Consider the following 21,045-nt stretch of genomic DNA (forward strand, 5'->3'; position numbering starts at 1 on the left):
AGCTTCCACATGATCTAACCTTCAAGAGCATCATGGAAAGATTGAATTCCTTGCTGAAATCCGCATGTACAATGTTTACAGTTCTTCCTTCGTCAATTGATTTGGTCACAAAAATCGTATTATTGAGGCATAACCTGCCATTTACAAATCTGTGCTGATTATCCCGATCCCTTGTCTTCCCAAGTACATCTTTATCTTCTCCCTCAGAATATTCTCTAGTAATTTAATGACTACAGATACAAGGCTCACTGGCCTGTAGATCTCAGGATTTTTCCTGCAGCCCTTCTAGAATAGAGGCACAGTATTGGCCACCTTACAGTCACCCGCACCTCACTTGTACTTAATGCCAATCTCAGCCAGGACACCAAAATGTCTCCAGCCTCAAAGATTCCTGCTTTTCTCTGGCCTTTAAGGTATCTGAAGAAAATAATTTTTACAGCTGTGCTTCCCTCCCACTCGAGAAACTTTTCTTTGAATTCATTATTAATCATTACAAATGGGTTTCAGCACTTCCTCCAAGTGGGGCAGAAATTTATCTCCATTAACTTTCCCTCCAGACATCACAACTCTGGCTAGGGCCTCATACTACATACAGTATGTGTAATACTACAGTACAAGTATCATAGAGGCATAGAGCACAGAAACAGGCCCAGCAGCTTAACGTCAGTGCTCACTGTGATGCCTATCTGGGCTAATCCCATTTGCCTGTATTAGGTTTGCATTCCTCTTTGCCTTTCCTCACCAAGTACAGGTCCAAAGTTTTTTTTAATATTATTGTTATTGTTTCTGCTTCTAACACTTTCTCTGGATGTTCATTCCATATATCCACCGCCCAATGTGTGAAAAAAAAGCATCAAGTCTCCTCTAAACTTCTTGCCTTTCACCATAAACTTGTGCTTTCTAGTTTTAAACTCCCTTCTCCTGCGGAAAACTAAAGGATACTGATTATATTTCCCATTGATACCCCTCATAATCTCAGAAGCCTCTAAAATCATCCCTCAGCCTCCTATATTAGAATGAGAATGATCACAATCTCCTTCTAACCGAAGTCCTTCAACCCAGATAACATCCAAGTGAATGGTGAGGGACACGAGAACAGCATATGCTAGAGCAATGAGAACCAGAAGTGGCTAGCGGGTCAGGCAGCAATCCTAGAGAGAAATTGCTCGCGACAAAAGGTCCGATATGTTGACTGAGCATCTCTCTCCAGGGATGCTGCCTAACCTGCTGGGTCCCTTTAGCTTCCCTTTGTTCACGCAGGTGAATACCTTCTGCATAGTTCTTCTGCCCCTACATCATTCCTGGAGTGTGACGACCAGAGCTGTGCACAATATTGCAAGTGCAGCCTGACCAATGTTTTGTACAGCTATAACATGATGTCCCATCTCTTGTATCCAAAGATTTTAAAGAAAATATCATCCTTACATTCTTCCACCAGATTCTGCTGGTAGATTTCTCTAATATTCTCTGCATTCAATGCTGTTAGTGATCTCAATAAGTTCTGTTGTAATCTCTGCGTATTCCTCATATCAGCGATCTTGAAAGTGTAATCGGGAGACAGTGAAATCTGTCGGAGCTCTTCGTCATCTGCTTCTCTGTATCCAATAACAAAAGGCGCCACGTTGCCTTGTTTCAATGCCAGTGATGCTCGATCAACTGAATCTGTTGACTTGCCAGCAGTGAGAAGCACCAAGAACTGTGGGACACCCTCGGCGATTCTGCTTCCACCAGCCTTGGTGAAAACATTGTTCCTCACATAATTTAGTGCTTCGCCTGTTCGGAGGCTTCTTCCACCTTTATGTCGGAGGTTTTGGATGGCTGATTGAACATCAGATTTAGTGGTGTAATCATTCAGGAGGAACTCTACTCTGGGATTGTCACTATATTGTACAACACCCACACGAATTTTGTCAATGCCGACGTCAAGGTTGTTGACTATTCTAGAAAGAAAAGAACGCACGGAGGGGAACGTAGATCTTGCGTTCACTGACCCATCAAATAAGAAGACAATATCTCTCTTGTCGACATCTGAAATGACAAAATAAATATCTTTACCTTTTATTGACTACAAATGAAATAAAATGGCGGAATCAAATTTCCAAATAATCCAAGTATTTCTGGAAGCAGGGATAGAAAGAGTTTTGAAGGATATAGACCAAATGCAGGTAATTGGGACTAGCCCAGAATACCAGTTTGGCTATCATGGATGAGTTGGGCATTGCAGAATAACTAGGCCTCTAACCTGTGAAGATTCCATTGAAGCATTCCAATGGGGTGGGGGGTAGGGGTGTGAACGAAGGCTACCTCTTAAGTTCATTATTTATGATATGCGTGTACTTCCTTCTTTAGATTAATAATTTTAGGTTTGGAATACTTCCAAATGTAGTCAGATTTAATTATGCACATGACTTTGGATCCACCACAATGCTTCCCCTCTGGTATTTCTTTTTCCCCCGATTTGCTGTTGTATGTGCTAATTGACACTGAGATAATTAAGTGCATGGGCATGAGGTGATGGGCAGCACATTGGGGCAGTGGTTACAGCTGCTGCACAACAATTGCCTACAGGCAAATCACAGTCTCCTTGGTCTGGTTTCTCCAGGGGGCTTCCCATAATCTAAGGGTGTGTGGGCTGAGAGTTTTATAGGCCCCTGGTGTTTAGCTGAGTAGTGAACTGTGGAGCAGTCTACTGAAGAATAAAATGGGATGTGTAGTATGAGTGTGACTGGTTATTTGATAGTTCACATGGATATGAGAGAAATTGACCTGTTTCCATGCTCTGTGACTCTGTGAATACCCCTGATTATCTCCATCGAATGGATCATTTGTGGTCACAGTCGCCGAGCCACTCAGGACAGACAGGTCTTTTGTCCCAACTTGTTCACGTTGGCTAAGATAGTATTCTGGGCTAGTCCTATTTGCCTGCATTTGACCTATATCCTTCCAAACCCTTCCTTTCATATTCTTATTCAAATTGATTTTCAATGTTATTATTGTGCCCACTTGAAAAGCATCCTCTGGCACGTCATTCCAGATAAGGCACGTGTTTAAGACGAGAAAGGAAAGATATGAGAGGGACCCAAGGGGCATCTTTTTCACTAAGAGGATGCTCCATATCTGCAGTGATCCACCAGAGGAAGCTATAGAAGAGGGTACAATTAAACATTCAAAAGACATTTGGATGGGTTTCCATTCTGTACAGTTCAATGACTATGAATTTCAAAAATCAAATTCTGGTAGGACATAGTAACTTGCAGGGTCTTGAAGAGCATTGATTTACAGAAGAACCATGGAGTGCAAGGGCATCATTCCCTATTTTTTTCTTACATTAGGCATCCCCATCTCCTCGAGTAGCAGCTTGGACATATTTAAAACATCAAATGCTTTTAAAATGTAATAGTCTGAATATTGTTTTAATCTTGCCAAATATCAAAAATAAGCCAAGCTTTGACAGCACTGAAGTTCAGCGTACATCTCTAGCAACCGGTGGAGCCCAATTCTCTGCACGAGTTCCCACCAGAAGATCAGTATGAGTGAAATTCAAACACGAATCTATCAGCACACTGATGACTGCAATCTATCGGCTCCATCAAGTCATATACTGAGATCAGCAAGGAATGCAGTGGTCAGTGACCTCTAATCTGGGCAAGAGGAGTCAGACTAAACCTGTCAGCCTGTTGAATTGGTCAGATGACACCATGACTGAAAGTTTTAAATTAAAAATAATGTTGCTTTCAGGAAATTTTTAAACATATAATGATCTTTTTTTTGTCAAATAAACTCAGGATGGAAACTGCTGACATACAGTCACAGAGTCATACAGGAGGGAAGAGGCCATTCAGCCCAGCTCATCATGCTGAACTAGTTGACATTCTGGGATAGTCTCATTAGCCTGAATTTTGTCCATTGTTCTAAATGATTCCTATCCAACTGAGCAGTAATTGAATGGTTTGCTTCTTTCATTTCATTTGTCAATAGCATTTTCTGCAGTTTAGCCCCTGGCCTATGTTGATGAACTAATATCAAATTACAAATAGTTTTAAACAGCAGCTCTATATCTCCTGCCATTGACTCTCGTTAGAACTTAGTTATGGGTGTGGGCAGTCAGAGACATTTTGAAAAGTGCTCAAATAATGAGCTCAAAAAGGCATTGGACATTAAAAAATGGAAAGCAGAGCTAAACTTTCTGTAATCTTCAGCCATGCTAAATGGCTTGTCAACTAAGTTCTTGTCATGCTAAATGAATAGCCATCACCAAAGTAAGATATTTGGCTGTTTATTTCCCTTCCTGACCCCAGGGTATGCAGATTGATCACCCAACGCGAACCAACAATCAACCTTCTTGCTTGCACGGTACATCATGAAACATGTTCTTAATTGTTGAAGGAAATTGCTTTGTCTTACCTTGAAGGCGCCTGATTTCAAATATTCGATCATTTTCAAGATCATTCATAGGATCTATCAAAAATTCCTTGATGTTTTGGGCATTTTGCAAGTCACTAAATTTAAAAACATAGTCAGGAGACAAAGAGATGTGCTGCAGTTCTGTTGTATCAGCATTCCTGGTTCCAATCGCGAATGGAGCTATACCTTCCCTTTTCAGTGACTCTGCTCTCTGCCTGACATCATCAGAGGACCTTCCAGCAGTGAGAAGAATCAGGAACTGAGGCACGTCTTCATCCTTTCGACTCCCACTTGCCCTAGTGAACACACTTCTTCTGACATATTCCAAAGCTCTGCCAATATTGCTCTCTTTGCCTCGTTTGGGTCTTACATTTCTGATCGCTTTTACCACATCAGGTTTATTTGTGTACGTATTCAATAAGAACTCGGGTGAAGGGTTATCGCTGTATTGCACAACAGCAAGTCGGATTCTATCCCTTCCAATGTCAAGGTTTTCAGCTACTCTGATCATGAATGTTTTTAGCTGAGGAAATGTTGTCTGGGCTTGGTCTGATCCATCAACGAGGAAGACAACATCTCTCCTGGGCATCTGTGGAATGGGACTTGGAGCTACAAACAAGAATGGTCAGTTCAGCAAATTTAATTGGAAGGAAAACATTTGTCTAGATTTTTAAAAAGTTAAAGAAGAAAAACATTATGAAGAAGATACATGAAGAGTCATTGGATTTCTTGTTCACTTTTCTTGGAATACAAACAAATCTGTGGTCAGTATGATTTTATTCAACTTTGAAGGTGTATATTGTGAGGCCCTAGTTTAGACGGAATGTGGAGTATTTGCTTGACAAACATAGAACAGTACGGCACAGGAACAGATGTTTCAGCCTGTAAAGTTTGCACTGAACATTATGCCAAATTGAACAAAATCTCTCCTGCTTATTCCTTTAACTCAGTGGTTCCCAACCTTTTTCTTTCCACTCACATACCACTTTAAGTAATCCCTACGCCATCAATGCTCTGTGATAAGTTAGGGATTGCTTAAGGTGGGATGTGAGTGGGAAGGGAAGGTTGAGAATCACTGTTCTTGACCCAATTGTAACTGAAATATTTTGCTTGAGAAAAATTGTCATTGGCCCATTTCCTTTGGAGTTATGAAACCATGCACATAACGAGTCAATTAGCTATGATTAAAAACAGTGGTTTTCAAACTTTTTCTTTCCACCCACATACCACTTTAAGCAATCCCTTACTAATCACAGAGCACCGATGACATAGGGATTACTTAAAGTGGTATTTGAGTGGAAAGAAAAAAGTTGAGAACCACTGCTTTAATTCCTGAACATTCACGAGACTATCTTTAATGCTACTGTCATACCTTCTTGCATCACTACCCCTGGCAACCCATTCAATGTAATATTTCCTGCGTAAAAAAAAAACTTGTCCCACACATCACCTTTAAACTCCATCCTTTGCCTGCCCACCCCACATCTCCCACCCACCCCCCCCAACCCCACCCAAAGCTTCTGTGTCCTTCCCACAGGCTATGAGATTGATGAACAGTATATTGTAACCTTGCATGCCTGCGAAATAAAATGATTAAATTATTCCAAAATACTCATGCATATTTATTTTTTATATTATGTTTTATATATGCATGCAATTATTGTGCTGTGTAGTATGTGTGAGTACCATGGTCTGGCTGTATATGTACAGTGAGATGATCATAAAACTTGAACTTGAAATGCATGTCCTGTAATATTTGACATTTTTGTTTTGGGATCAGGACTCTCCTAACATTTTAAACTTCTATCTGGTCTCCCCTCAGCCTCTGATGCTCCAGAGAAAACAATCCAAGTTTGTTCAATTTTATTGTCGCATGTGCTGAGGTGCAGTGAGAAAGTTTGTTTTATGAACATCCCACAGATGTACAAGTAAAACACTGTACAGTGTTGAATTACAGAGATCAGTTTGTATAGACCAAAGACAACATAATTTGACGTGTGAAATTTATTCAGGAGTCTGATAGTGGTAGGAAAGAAACTGTCCTTGAATCTGATGCAGCGTGATCTCAGCCCCGTGAATCTTCTTCCCGACAGGAGAGTGAAGATAGTGTGGCCGGAGTGGGATTAGTGCTTTTCTTAGGCAGGAAGAAGTATAGATGCAGTTCATGAGAGGGAGAGGTATCTCTGTGAGATGGTCTGAGTTGCTTTCACATCTCTCTGCAGATTCTTGTGCTCCTGTACCACACAGTGATGCACACCCCGACCAACCTCTCTTTGTACCTCATACCCTCTAATCCAGGCAGCTTCCTAATACACCTCTTCTGTATCCTTTCCAAAGCCTTCACATCCTTTCTGCAATGGGGAAACGAGAGTGGGACACAGCATTCCAAATGTGGCCCAGCCACAGTTTTATAGAGCTGCAACATGACCTCTTCACTCACTATATTCTCTTCCCCAACCAATGAAAGCAAGCAGACCATACCATCTTATTTACTTATATGTCCACTTCCAGGGACCCTGGGCCTATACCCCTCAATCCCTGTACATATCAATGCTGTTAAAAATCCACCATTAACTGTATACTTTCCCCTTTTGTCTGACCTCACAAAGTGTTACACCTCCATCTGCCATTTCTCTGTCCATTTTGGTAACTGTTTTCTATCTACCTTGGATATCCCTCTTCACTGTTCACAGATCCACCAATCTTCTGTAATATGTCATCTGCAACCCACTTACTTGTTCATCCAATGCATTTTATATATCACAAACAACAGGGATCCTATCAACAGTCTCCATGGAATATCACTGTACATGGACCTCCAGATAGGATTAGACTCTATCTTCTATGAGCAAGACATTCCAAATCCAAATTATCATAGATCCCATACATCAGTCTACCATCATAGATCTTGTCAAAGTCCATGTTGTCAACATGCACTGCCCTCCACTCATCATCCAACTGATGGGAGGCTCTCTGGCCTATAATTTCCATAATTATCCCCATGGCCCTTCTAGAGCAAAGCTCCTTGCTGCTCATTATGTGCCAGGATAATCACACCTGGTTAATGTGACACCAATTGTTTGTTTTCAATATCAAGACTTTGAGGGACAAGAGCAGTTGGGGGACGTCGATGATGTGAAAGAGAGTGAAGATTTCCTGGAAGGAACATTGTAGCCAAATGTACATCTGCATATACAAGATTTCAAAGAGAAAATAAACATCAGATAGACTTTGAAAAATCGGGGAATTGAGAGTTATAGAGTGAAGGGACTACCCAAAGGAGAAATGTTATACTGGTGCATTCGCATAAGGAGTGTTGCAACTTAAGGATAATTCAAGAAGTAAGATCTCAAAATAAATATTTTGAATTGCATGGCCTCATGTTGGCCGTGATCAACCATGGGTACTGCGCCTAAAGCGAAACTGGAGTGGCCTCTCCAGGGTGCAAGCCAGGGCAGAGTTGATATGGAGATCCACCTGTTACCCATGCAATGAGACACCCCTCCCCTCCCCCCATGCTAATGGCAGGTCCAAATGAACAACGAAGGACGATACAGCTAGGTGCCAGCAGCATCGCAGGAGTTCCCGTGTCGATGCTGGGTACGGTCGTCAGCCGCCTTCTGAACTCCGACTACGGATTTTTCCTCACCGTTTATTCCCAAAGCCTTTCTCATGAGCGGGTATAGCCACAAGGCAGCAGAGGTTTGAAATCTGAATTTTCCATCTCTACCATCCATGATTAACAGGCCCCATATGTCCAGAGCAACAGGTTTCAAGGTACTAGTGGCCTGCCGTTGCCCCTTCTCCTATCAGTGAAAACAGCTTCACTGGGCATAAGAACTATGCCACAAGTGAAGGCCAGGAGATGGACTTGCTTTTCAATGGCTGATTGAGACACACAACATGAAGAGCAATGGTGTAGCAGCGAGAGTCGTCTCCACTACCACCCTTTGGCTATGACAACCTTTGAGATAGTTCTCAGCATAAACAAAAAAAAAATCAAGATGTTGGAGGTACAAATAAGGCTGAGGAGACGGTGTAAGACAGATAGGTTTTGTCACTGAGATCTCTCTCTCTCTCCCAGAGGGAGAGACCCTGCAAGACCAGAAGACATAGGAGCAGAATAATTAGGACATTTGGCCCATTGGGTCATGGCTGATGTATTTTCCTCTCAACCCCTTTCTCCTGTCTTTTCCCTGTAACTTTTGACACCCTTATTAATAAGAACATACCAACCTCTGCTTTAAATATGCCCAATGACTTGTCAGAGGCAATGAACTCCACAGATTCACTATCCTCCACTGAAGAAATTTCTCCTCATCTTTGCCCCAAAGGTAAGTTTTTTTATTCTGAGATCGTGCCCTCTGGTCCTAGACTCTTCCACAACTGAAAACATCTTTCAATATTCAGTAGGTTTTGATGAGAACCCCATCATTCTTTTAAACTCCAGCGAGTATAGACCCAGAGCCATCAAACGTTCTTCATACATTAACCTTCTCATCTCATAAACCTCCTCTAGGCTCCAACATCAGCACAGCCTTCCTTAGATACGGTGCCCAAAACTGCACACAATATTCCAAATGTGGTCTGACCAATGCTTTATAAAGCCTCAACATTATACCTTTGCCTTTATATTCCCATCCTCGTGAAATGAAGGCCTTCCTTACTACTGACACACCTGGAAATTATCCTACATGAGGACTCCCAAGTAACTTTGGACCTCTACTTTCTGAATTTTCTTCTCATTTGGAAAATACTCTACTTCTTTATTCCTTCCACCAAAGAGCATGACCATACACATCCATCTGTCACTTCTTTGCCCATTCTCCCAACCGTCTAAGTTCCTCTGCAGCATCCTACTTCCCCTATCTTCAAATCATCTACAAAGCATCAATTCCTTCATCTAAATTATTCACATAAAACATGACAAGCAGCAGAACCAACACCAATCCCTGTGGAACACCACCAGTCACCAGCAGCCAGCCAGAAAAGCTCCCCTTTATTCCCACCCTTTGTTTTCTGCCATCAGTCTATCTTCTCTCCTTTCCAGTAGTACCTTGGGCTTCCATCTAGTTCATCAGCCTCGCGTCAAAGGCCTTCTGAAAAATCCAAGTAAACGACATCCACTGACTCTTTTTTTTCTGTCCTGGCCATTACTTCCTCAAAGAATTCAAACTGGCAAAATCCAAAATCTCCCCTGAAGGGAACCATGCTGACTTTCGCCTATTTCATCTTGTGCTTTAAAGAACCCCAAAACCTCATCATCAATTCCCTAAGATGGGCAGCGTTGGCATGAACAAGGATTGGTGTGATGAGGATGGACAGAGGGATGTTGCTGAAAAGGACTATAAATAAGAGTGGGTCAAAAAGGAAAAGGAATGCTCAATAAGGAACATATGGCTCAGGATCCACCCTTGATATGGGTACAGGACTAAGGAGGGCGAAAGACAATGCAAGTCCACAGAATGACAGTAAAGGATTCCACGGACAGGTAATAAATGCAATAGATAGTGAAGACAATGGATTCTAAGTGGCAATGCCACAATCTTCATCGTTTCACTTCTGTCCAACTTGCAGGTCTCCTCCTCAAACACCTACCCTCACTTCCAGTGTGGTTCAACTGCCCTCCAGAATCCTCTGAAGATCCTTCCTCAGCCCTCTCATCCCCATATCTATTTGCTGGATCATAGTGAGCATGTGCAAAGGTTGTGAGATTGATAGATGTTTAATGTATAATATGATGATACATGGCTCTCTTTCACCATCACATTCCTTAATTCAGTCATTCTCTCTCCGAAATTCCATTTTGGAAAGACCAAATAATAAACTTTAGTCCTCACCATAACTTTGTTTCCTGGATACTATTTCTATCCACCTTCTTGGCAATTGACTCAAAACTAAACAAGAACATTTATAATCTAAGTGAGCTTTTGAAAATTGTCAGGTTTCAAACACAAATCCAACCATCCACCAGGTTAGTTCCTGGGATGGTGGATTTATCATATGACAAGAAATTAAGCAGGCTTAGTCTGTGTATTCCAGAGTTTAGCAGAATAACAGATCTCATAGTTTGGATTAAAGGGTCAAGCCAATGAGAAACAACATGAGAATAAATTATTTCATGAAGAGAGTGACAAATCTTTGTCTTGGACACCCAGTTATTGAATTCATTCAAAACAGGGATCAACAGATTTCTGGATTCAAAATAAATCTTGAAAATTTGACAAGGTACATTTAGAAAGTCATGGGGCGTGGAATTCATGGAAGCCTGGCTGCCTGGATTCTGAATTGGCTTACTCACAAAAGGCAGAGAGCGGTTGTAGTTGGAACATTCTGTAGGGATCTGATCTGAGACCCCTGCTCTTTGTGATTTCTTTTCATGACTTGGATGAAGAAGTGGAGGGGTGGGTCTGTAAGAGTGCAGATGACATGAATGTTGGAGATGTTGTGGAAAATGTAGAAAGTTGTTGTAGGTTACAACAAGATGCAAACTGGATGCCGAATTGGGCAAAGAAGTGACAGATGGAGTTCAATCTGGATACATGTGAGGTGATCTGCTCTTGAAGGTTGAAATAGAAGGTGGAGTGCAAGGTTAATGCCAGAATTATCAGAAAGAATAAAAGATGAATGGTGTGTTAACCTTCATTAGTCATGCGATTTAGTTCAAGAGCTGCAAAGTCATTTTTGGCTCTATAAAACTCTGGTGTGATCACACAGAGCGTTGTGCCCTGTTCTAGTTGCCTAATTTTCAGAAGGATGTGAGAAGGGCCTTGGAAGAGGTGTATAATAGTATGAGAGTCAGTTGATAGGGTAGATTCCCCAGCAATTACCAATACTAAAGGACACCCTTTTTGGAAAGTTTTGGGGAAATATCTGAGGTGGGTGTCTGGAATGAGTTCCCAGGGTGCAGGTAGAAGCTGATACAATAAGGACACTAAAATGACTCTTAGATAGGAACACGAGTATAGGAAAACATTATGGGATGTATGGGAGGGAAGGGTTAGATTGCCATGGAGTAGTTTTATATAGGTCTGCATTACATCATGGGCCAAAGAGCCCTTACTGTGCTGTACTGTTCTGTGTTCCAGGTTTTAAGTCAGGAGAATAATATTGCAGTAGAAGATAACTATTAATATTGTTGGATGCTTGGGAGCCAAATGGGCTACTCCTGCTTTATTTTGTTTATGTTCTTACTGATAAAAAGGTAATGGGTGTGGATGTTTGTAGGTGTCAGATAATGGTCAGAAGGGAATATGAGGAGGCATGGAATAGTTTAAGATATGAAAAAGCAACAAGACATGCTGTCGGTGCCACATGTGAATACATCTAAGTCTGAAAATTCATTGTCACCTTCAGGAGCATCCTGTATGATTTTGATGATCTGTTCTTTGCTCAGTGTTTTCAATGGTGTCTTCAGGCGCTGTGTTAGTGTTTCCAAATTCTGTAGATCATCCACCTTGAAACTAAACTTGGGGGACATTGAAATCTGCTGGAGCTCGTCCTCCTCTGTGTCTCCTGAACCAATGCTGATAGGGGCTACCCCGGCCTGTTTGAGTCCCAGAGCTGCCCGACTTACATCATCGGAGGACCTGCTGGCAGTGAGGAGGATCAAGAACTGGGGTACACCTTCCTTCAACCTGCTCCCAGCAGGTGGTGTGAAGACATTCTTTGTGACATAACTCAGGGCTTCACCTATATTAGCTTGTCTCCCTCCTTTATATCTGAGGTCATTGACTGCCCTCTTCACATCATCCTTTGTTGTATAGGTATTCAGAAAGAAGTTGACTCTGGGATCCTCACTGAACTGTGCAATGCTGACTCGGACTTTGTCACTTTCAATGTCAAGATCATCGACAACTGTGTTGATGAAGTTTTTAATTGAAGGGAAATTGACCCTGGCATTTTCAGATCCATCAACAAGGAACACCACATCTCTTTTTATGGAGTCTGTAAAGAACAGAGAGTAGAGTACAAAAGTGTGAGCCAACATATAACATTTTTTGCGCGGTACCTTTGTCATTGAATGACAGAAAGAATGAAGACTTTAAATTTCAAATTTAGATATACAGAACAGTAACAGGTCCTTTCAGCCCATCAGCCCATGCTGCCCAATTAAACCCAATTGGCCTACAAACCTGGTACATTTTGAAACGTGGGAGGAAACCAGAGCAGACGAAGGAAACCCACGCATACACAGGGAAAATGTACAAACTCCTTACAGACAGCGAACTTCAGTCGCTGGTGCTGTAACAGCGTTGCACTAACCACTACGCTAACTGCTTACTGTCATAGTGTGACAGATTATAGATATGTTTTTGGGAGATAAATTGGGGAAGGATTTTTAGTGTAGGTCATATACAAACACTTTAAAATAGTATTTTAAATAAAATACTGGAGCTCTGCTCAAGATAGACAGTCTGGCGCCAAGATCCTTTGCAAAAGCTTGGGAGAAAGCCCATGAGACTTCACTAATGGATTGTTGTTTACAAAAAGGTAACAGATGAAAGAGCTCACAGACTGTCTGGAATAGAACTTATTGTTCTAAGAGGGTCATGGGGTTTTGCAAGCAGAGAGAGTAAAACAGGGTTTTTCTCTGAGAGAGAGAGAGAGAGTTCGGTTCTGCAGTTTTACAGTCAGCAGCAGCTGGGACTGGAATAGGGCAAGCTGGCAAGCTTATGGAAAACCTCATTTGGAAGACGGGTTGTGAGTGCTTAGTTCAACCTGATAAAAGCCCTTGTGGTTCATACAAGAGGAGAGGACTGGCTGCATAATGTTTCACTTGAAATAAGGGAAACAAAAATGAACTCTGTGGTGACCTGAAAGAAAGAGGTTATCATCTGGAGAACCCTGATGGGGGCAGGTTTCTTTGTTAAGACACTGAAGTGGCTGATTAAAAGGAATCAGTTGTGGGTGTCCAGTAAACAGCAAATCTCTCTCCGAAAACTGACAAGAACCTTCCTGAGCAGAAACCATTTACCTTGCAAGCACCAAAGCCTGGTGAACTTCGTAAATGTTAAATTCTGTGCACAGTATAAGAATTGCCTGCAACCAGTGAACTTGAAGGAATGAGAAGTGAAATTGGACTGTGAATCAAAGAACTTTTCAGAACTTACATTCATGTGCGCTTTGAATTAGAAGGGGGTTAAGTTAAGTTAGTTAAGTGAATGGTGATAAGTTAAAGTTTGATCCTGTTTTCATGTTTAAGGATAATTAAAAGCAACTTTTGTTTAAGTAACCATTTGTTTTGGTGAATATGTATTGCTGCTGGGTTTTGGGGTCCTTTGGGCTCATAACAATAGACATGTTCAAGGTACAAATGTAATGAATGTCTTTTTTAATGCAGCTTTCCTGATACATACAAGACTTTAAATTGGTCCTGACCCAAAATATTGACCATGTCTCTCCATGGATGTTGCCTGACCCGCTGAGTCCTTCCTGCTTGTTCACACTAATAACAATTTAAGTAACATTCACAGATCAAATGCCATATGGAGGAAAGAAATAATAAATATAATCAGAACAGAAAGATGGGGAATTGGGATTTGAGATTAGAGTTGGTAGCTGAGGCATGAACGTTATTAGGTGAAAGGAAATGGAAGCATAAGGTCAAATTTAGAGGTGATCGATTGAATACATTAGATGATACTATAAAAAATTAAGCAGGCTGAATGAAGTAAACACATCATTGCTTCTTCCGAATCCCTGAGCCACATACAGGAAGGATCCACATGGATTCTTCCTGAATTCATTTATATCCTGTTATTTTCCCTACGATAAATAAAATCTTGCTGGCCTCTTCAGGGTGTTGCAGGGCTTCTCAGCTGGAGGATTACCAGCTGAGAAGTGGAGCAGTCTATGAGAGATGACAATGTGTGGGGCAGAAAGACATGAGACTCCACCCATGTGCTGATCCAACAGCATTGGGATGGCTGATGTGGTCAAATAGCTTTTCGTTCTCTCCAAACATCTCCAATGGTCAGAGACATTCAGAAGCTGTTGAAGTACATTGAATTAAAAAAAACATTTAAAGTTTTAAATAGATCTTATTTAAAATAATTAAAAATACAAATACTAGTTAAAACTAAATTATTGCAATGCTATTACGGTGCCACTGACCTGGGTTCCAATCCACTGCTATCTCTGAGGAGTTTATATGTTCTCCCTGGGACCTGCATGGGTTTCCCCCGGTGTTCATTTTCTCCCATCCTCCAACAATAAATGTACAGGGTTGGTAGGGTAATTGCATGACACCCAATGGCCAGAATGGCTTTGGCTGTGATGTAATTTATAAAGGTGATGGGAAAATACAAACCACTTGTTTTCATTGAGAATTTACATGGATTGATGTTCACATTCAAATAAAACTTAAATATTTAAATTTAAATGTTTTAATTCTTTTTTTTAACTTAGACATACAGCCCAGTAACAGTCCCTTGAACCTGTGCTGACCAATTACACCCAAATCACTTACACCCCTGGTACACTTTGAATGGAGGGAGGAAACCGAAGCACCAGGAGAAATCCCACGCAGACATGGTGAGAACACACAAATTCCTTACAGACAGCATGGGATCTGAACCCTACTCACTGACACTGTAACAGTGTTGCCATGAACATGAAGGGGGAAAGAGGTTGGAGAGGAGCCAGGATAGAAGGTGGGAGAGGTGGAGAGACAAGAAGAGGGAAAAACGACTAGGAAGGGTGGGGGGGTTAGAGAGAAAGGTAAGAACAGCACTTGGTCACGAAGAGATGGAACCAAAAAAATCAAATGGACGTCGGGAATAACCTAAAATTAGAAAAGTCAATGATCATGCCATTAGATTTAAGGCTGTCCAGGAAGAACATAATATGTTGTTCCTCAAGTTTATAGTTATCAACGAGAGGTAAAATATAAATTGAACAGGTCAGAGAGCATGTCACCAGATGATATACAGTAAAACCCCTGATGTCCAGCAATGTCTGGGAATTGGTAGATACCAGAAAAGATAATTTTTTGATTGTTTACAATTTCATGTTGTATGATTGGCAAACGACGGCATGTGCACCATCTTTAAACACTCGTATTTTTTTAACCTATTTATTTTCCACAATTTTTTTTTCCAGATGCTTGAATTCCGGATAACAGGGGTTTTACTGTATCATCCAGAGGTAGAAATAGGCAAAGTTTCAGGTCACGATCCTTTATCAAGACCAGTTTAAAGATGAAGATAAAAAGGTGAAATATGTGTTTAGAATTGGTTGACAGTGATTGTGGAGATATTTTGGATGCTGATTTCCATTTTAACTATTAGGTATTCCTTCTTTCAGGTCCACATGAGAAAAGTTAATAACTTGCCAATTTACAATGCAAGTTTTCTTTCTGTTGAACATTGTAATTCTAATTTTTAAAATGAATATTATCTTCCTCAGTCTCAGCATAAATCAATTCAAATTTGAACATCATCACACAAAGACTGATTTGGTGAAGAGAGTTCCTCACCTCCAAGGATCGTCGTGTGGATTTGAACGATCTGATCTTTGTTCAGTGTTGTTAGTGGGGTCCCCAAATGTTGCTGCACAGTTTCCACATTCCGCAGATCAGGCACCTTGAAAATATACTTAGGGGATAGTGAAATCTGCCGCAGTTCATCTTCTTCTACGTTGCCTGAGCCGATGGTGAAAGGAGCTACCCCGGCCTGTTTCAGTGCCAGGGCTGCCTGACCAACATCATCGGCCGACCTGCTGGCAGTGAGCAGGATCAAGAACTGGGGAACACCTTCCTCCACCCTGCTCCCAGCAGGTCTCGTGAACATGTTCTGCTTGACGTACTCCAGTGCTTTGCCGGTGTTGGCACTTCGCCCTCCGAGTTGCCTGAGATTATTTACCATATCTGTCAAGTCCTTTTTCGTCGTGTAGCTGTTTAGGTAGAAGTTGACTCTGGGATCTTCGCTGTACTGAACCAATCCAACTTGGACTTTGTCCCTTCCAACGTCAAGATTGTCGACCACTCTGGTGATGAATTTTTTAATCGCGGGGAAAGCAGGTCTGACGTTCTCTGATCCATCAATGAGGAACACAACATCTCTCTTAATGGTATCTGCAGGAAATGGGTAATAGATATTAAAATACTAAATTGTTTAAAAGAGTGCAAGAAGTAATTTGAGCCATCACATCTGTGCTATCTTTCTGAAATAAGTCAAATTTACTCTCTGCACCTATTACATTTCCATCAATAAGTTAGCACTGTTGAAAGCTACCAGAAGTGTCATTTAGGAAATAAAATTGTAAAAGAGATGCTGAGAAGGGTACAAGCTACATATCTGACATTTTTTTAAAAATTGTAATGGCAGAAAAGCAGTAACACTGATACAAGCTAGGTGAATAATGGTAACGGTGAGAGAAGAGTTCAGTCACGGTCAGGGAAGAGAGAGAGGATTAATAGAAGTGAGTTACAGGCACATGTGCAGGGAAGACACGGACTGGAAAAGGTCAGTATATATGAAACAAAGTTAAAGAGGGAGGAATTGGTGAACTCAATTTAAGATGAAGGGTTTTAGTGAAAAGTCCCAACCAACCAATTTTCACTTGCAACCGCTGCAACCGTGTCTGCCTGTCCCACATCGGACTTGTCAGCCACAAACGAGCCTGCAGCTGACGGGGACATTACCCCTCCATAAATCTTCGTCCGCAAAGCCAAGCCAAAGAAGAAAGAAGAATGGACAGTAACTGTTTACCTCTTTTGCAAGAGGTTTTCTGATTTGCTTAAATAGTCCAGCCTTTTTGTTTGTTCCTCCATTAATATCAACTTAACTTTCAACAGAGCCAGTACACAATTGGGTACAATTTTGAACAAGTCCAGAGACAAAATAGAAGCCTCCCATGTTCTTCCATCAAGGTTTATTACAAGTTCAAAAAAAGCCATCACATTTATTAGTTTGGGTCATAACAGCCATCCTGACATTACACCTAGTTCAAGAGTTCAGACAGTTCCTGTTTTATCCATTAACACACAAGGTCCTGGATTTTACAGCACTGGAACAAGCCTTTCGGCCCAACCTGCCCATGCTGACCACATCGTCTTCCTAAGCTCATTTGCCTGCATTTGGCCTATATACAAGCAGACTTAGAACTGGCCAGTACTTGGAGAGGAGACCACCTAGGGACACCAGTCCTCATTTCAGTGAGAGGTGCTGGACAAAGTGGTGACTCTATGTCTGCTTTACAGTAGATAAAAGTAAAAGAAGTTCATACATGTTATATTCTAAATGTAGTATTTTGTGACAATAAGGGAAGCCTTACTTTTATCCCTCTTCACCCTTTTGCTCCATGTGCCTGTCCAAATGCTTTTTAAATGCTGTAATTGTACCTGCCTCTACCACTTCCTCTGGCAGCTTGTTCCACACATCTGCCACACAATACGGCCAATGCTCTCTAGTTTTAGGTTCCCCTACAATGTGAAAAAAGCGATTTCTATTTCCCTTATGATTTTTTAAAATTCGATAAAGTCCCCACTAAATCTCCTACATTTCAGGGAGAAAAGTCCCAGACAATTGTGATGGAATATATCATATTTTATATTGTATATGTTTTCGAAGGAGATAGATTGTGGGGGTAGTGTAGGTCACAAGCAAACATATCACAAAACAGATCACATTTAAAATCCCAGAGCTCTGCTCAAGCCAGGCAGTCCAGGCTCCAAGTGCCTTTGCAAAAACTTTGAAGAATGCCTACAGAGCCTTCACATGTAGGTGCTAATTGGACATGCTGTGGAAAGTAACAGATGAATGGATTTGGAAGATTGGAGGAAGAGACAGAAACAGATGGACTAGTTTCTGCAGCATGGCAAGCTGGCAGCTTGTGGTTCATACAAGCGGAAATGCCTGGCTAGTGTTTCACCTAAAATAAGGGAAACAAAAAGGAACTCTGTGGTGACCTGCAGAAGAACAGGTTATCTCTTGGAAAACCCTGATGCGGCAAATTTCTTCAGCAAGACACTGATGTGGCTGATCGGAGGCAATCAGTTTGTGTGTGTCCAACGAGCAACAAATCTCTCTCTGAAACCAACAGAAACCTTCCTGAGTGTTAACCAATTACTTTTAAACACCAAAGTTTGGTGAAAATTAATAAATGATAAATTCTGTGCAAAGTTTAAGAATTGCCTGATACTGGCGAACTTGAAAGAGTGAGAAGTGAGATTGGACTGTGAATCAAAGAACTTTTCTGAACTTATACACACATTACATACACGTGCACTTAGAGTTAGAAGGGGGTTAAGTTAGAATAAGTTAATAGTAATAAGTTAAAGTTTGATCCTGTTTTTATGTTTAAAGAAAATTAAAAACTATTTTTGTTTAAGGAACCATTTGTTTTAGTGAATTTCTATTGCTGCTGAGTTTTGGGGTCAACTGGGCCCGTAACACAATCAAGCCTCATTACTCAAGTCCATCAGTCTTAGTTAAGTTCTAGTGAATATTTTCTACATCCTTTCCAGTAGAATGACACCTTTGCTTCAGCTGGGTGGCCAAAACGGCACAAAACGCACCACATGCAGTTTCACCAGTATTTTGAACAGATCCTAAACTTGGTTCCACTAACAATGTACATTTTTTTTTGATTAAGGTAACATCCAAAGTTCCTGAACTTTTGCATCCTTATATTTCATCTTCATAATAAAAAGTGCTGGTGCTGAATTCTAACTTGCTTGACTTTGAAAGTCAAATGTTTATTTACCCAATACCACATATTCCCCATCCATTCTCTCCAGTTCCTTTCTAATACCATTAAACAAGAAAGTGCTAGAGATACAGATACTGTGATTGTACTAGAATACACAAAAGTGCTGGAGAAACTCAGCATCTATAGAAAGTAAAGGATAACCAGTTTATTTAAATTTAAATTTTTAATATATAAATGTTTAATTTTAGACATACAGCACGGTAACAGTCCATTTCGGCCCTCGACTCTATGCCACCAAATTTACACCCCTGGTACATTTTAAATAGTGAGCGGAAACTGGAGCCCCCAGAAAAAACCCCACGTAGACACAAGGAGAACGTACACATGCTTCCAGACAGTGTGGGAATCGAACCCTGGTCTCAATCGCTGGCCACCCATGCCAACCTGAACATTTGAGCAAAAAGCAGGCAGGTTCCTGAATAAAAAGGTGGGGGGGGGGGTGGGAGGAGAGGAGGGAGGAAAAGGCAGGGAGAGGAGTACAGGCTAACAGATCATGGGTGGATGGAGGTGCGAGTAGAAAAGAAGTGACAGGAAAAGGGGACGCTCTCTGAATGGAGAGGGAAGAGAAGGGTAGTGAGCTGAAGGAAAGGAAACAGAGAGGTAGGAAAAGAGAGACTTGGCGGGAGGGGTTTAACAGAAACTGGAAAAGTTGAACATAGGACATAAAATCAACTGGAAAAGTGGCAAAGGAAATGGCAAATGGGATTAAACAGATAATTTATGAAATGACGCATTTTTGGAAGTTTAACCAGAGTAGAACATACACAATGAATGATAAGGCTCTGGGATTGTTGTAGAATACAGACTTCTCAGGGTATAGGTGCTGGCATGATGGAGATAGGACAGGAGAGGATGTTACATATTTGATTAGAGAGAATTTCATGGCAATAGTTTACTCATTCTGATGTGATTTGAAAGTAGTAAGATGACCAGAGATCAAAGCAGAGTTGAGTGGGAGAAGGAAGAGGAGCTTGCTGAACTGGCAGCTGAGCCTGGTTTGAAGGTGGTCCGGTAACACATCAACCAATAAAATAGACTATCTAAGAAGTTGCATTGCAAGGACTGTTAAATGCAGTGGTTGAGGTGAAGTGCTGAGGCTCGAGTGGCTTCGGCAAGAAGCATTAGTAGAAAGAACAAGTGAGATTTTTTTTGTTGTCTTTTCAGACTTAGTGCCGTAGAGATGGCAGTGTGTTCCTCCTTCAGGAGATGGGACATCAAGAGAATTCTAGTGTCACTGGGACCTACTCCTATGGTAAGTTCATCCAGCTTCAGCTCCTTACTGTCAGAGTCGGATAATTGGTGCTAGAGTTGGATGAACTCTGGATCATAAAGGAAGCTGAGAAGATTATAGATAACAGTTACAGTGAGGTGGTCACACCCAAGGTTCAGGCTCCAGGTTGGTTGGAAAATTAGAGGGAGTAGGCGGCAGGGCAGGGTTCCCTGTGGCCAACTCCTTTAAGAAAAAGTACATTTCTGTAGATACCATTGCGTTGGTGGGTGGGGGGATGGAAATGACCTTTAAGGGAACAACAGGAGCAGTCTGGTCAGTGGTGCCACGACAGGCCTTGAGGACAGACAGATTCTATGGCATCAGCAGAGACACCTGGATGACATGTTGCCTCCTGGGTGTCATGGTCAAGGACGTCTCTGAGCAGTTAGAAAATTCTCATAGTGGAGGATCAGCTGCCAGAGGTCATTGTGCACATTGGCATCAATGACAATGGCCACAAAAGGAATGAGGTCCTGCGGAGTGAATTAAGGGAGTTGGACTAAAAAGCAGGACCTGGAGGGTAATAATCTCTGAATTACTCCTGGAGCCACATGCTGATCAGGTTAGGAATGGAAAGGTAGAACAAATAAATGTGTGGCTGTGGAGATGGTGCAGGGGCCATTGGATCATTGGGATCTCTTCTGAGGAAAAGGTGA

The 21,045-nt window shown here is 41.5% G+C and overlaps 1 protein-coding gene across 8 annotated transcripts in view; it reads right to left on the reverse strand.

The window, feature by feature from the left end:
* LOC138761742 (collagen alpha-3(VI) chain-like) overlaps nt 1-21,045 on the reverse strand; it is a 380,600-nt gene that overhangs the window by 290,710 nt on the left and 68,845 nt on the right. For all 8 annotated transcript variants that reach the window (XM_069934408.1, XM_069934409.1, XM_069934410.1 and 5 more), the window contains 4 exons: nt 15,884-16,480; nt 11,755-12,351; nt 4,405-5,013; nt 1,426-2,028 (listed from right to left, as the gene is read on the reverse strand). In XM_069934408.1, coding sequence (XP_069790509.1) covers nt 1,426-2,028; nt 4,405-5,013; nt 11,755-12,351; nt 15,884-16,480 — 2,406 coding nt within the window. The remainder of the gene's footprint in view (nt 1-1,425; nt 2,029-4,404; nt 5,014-11,754; nt 12,352-15,883; nt 16,481-21,045) is intronic.

Source organism: Narcine bancroftii, chromosome 4 (genome assembly GCF_036971445.1).
Source record: "Narcine bancroftii isolate sNarBan1 chromosome 4, sNarBan1.hap1, whole genome shotgun sequence".
In the NCBI taxonomy this organism is placed as follows: Eukaryota; Metazoa; Chordata; class Chondrichthyes; order Torpediniformes; family Narcinidae; genus Narcine; species Narcine bancroftii.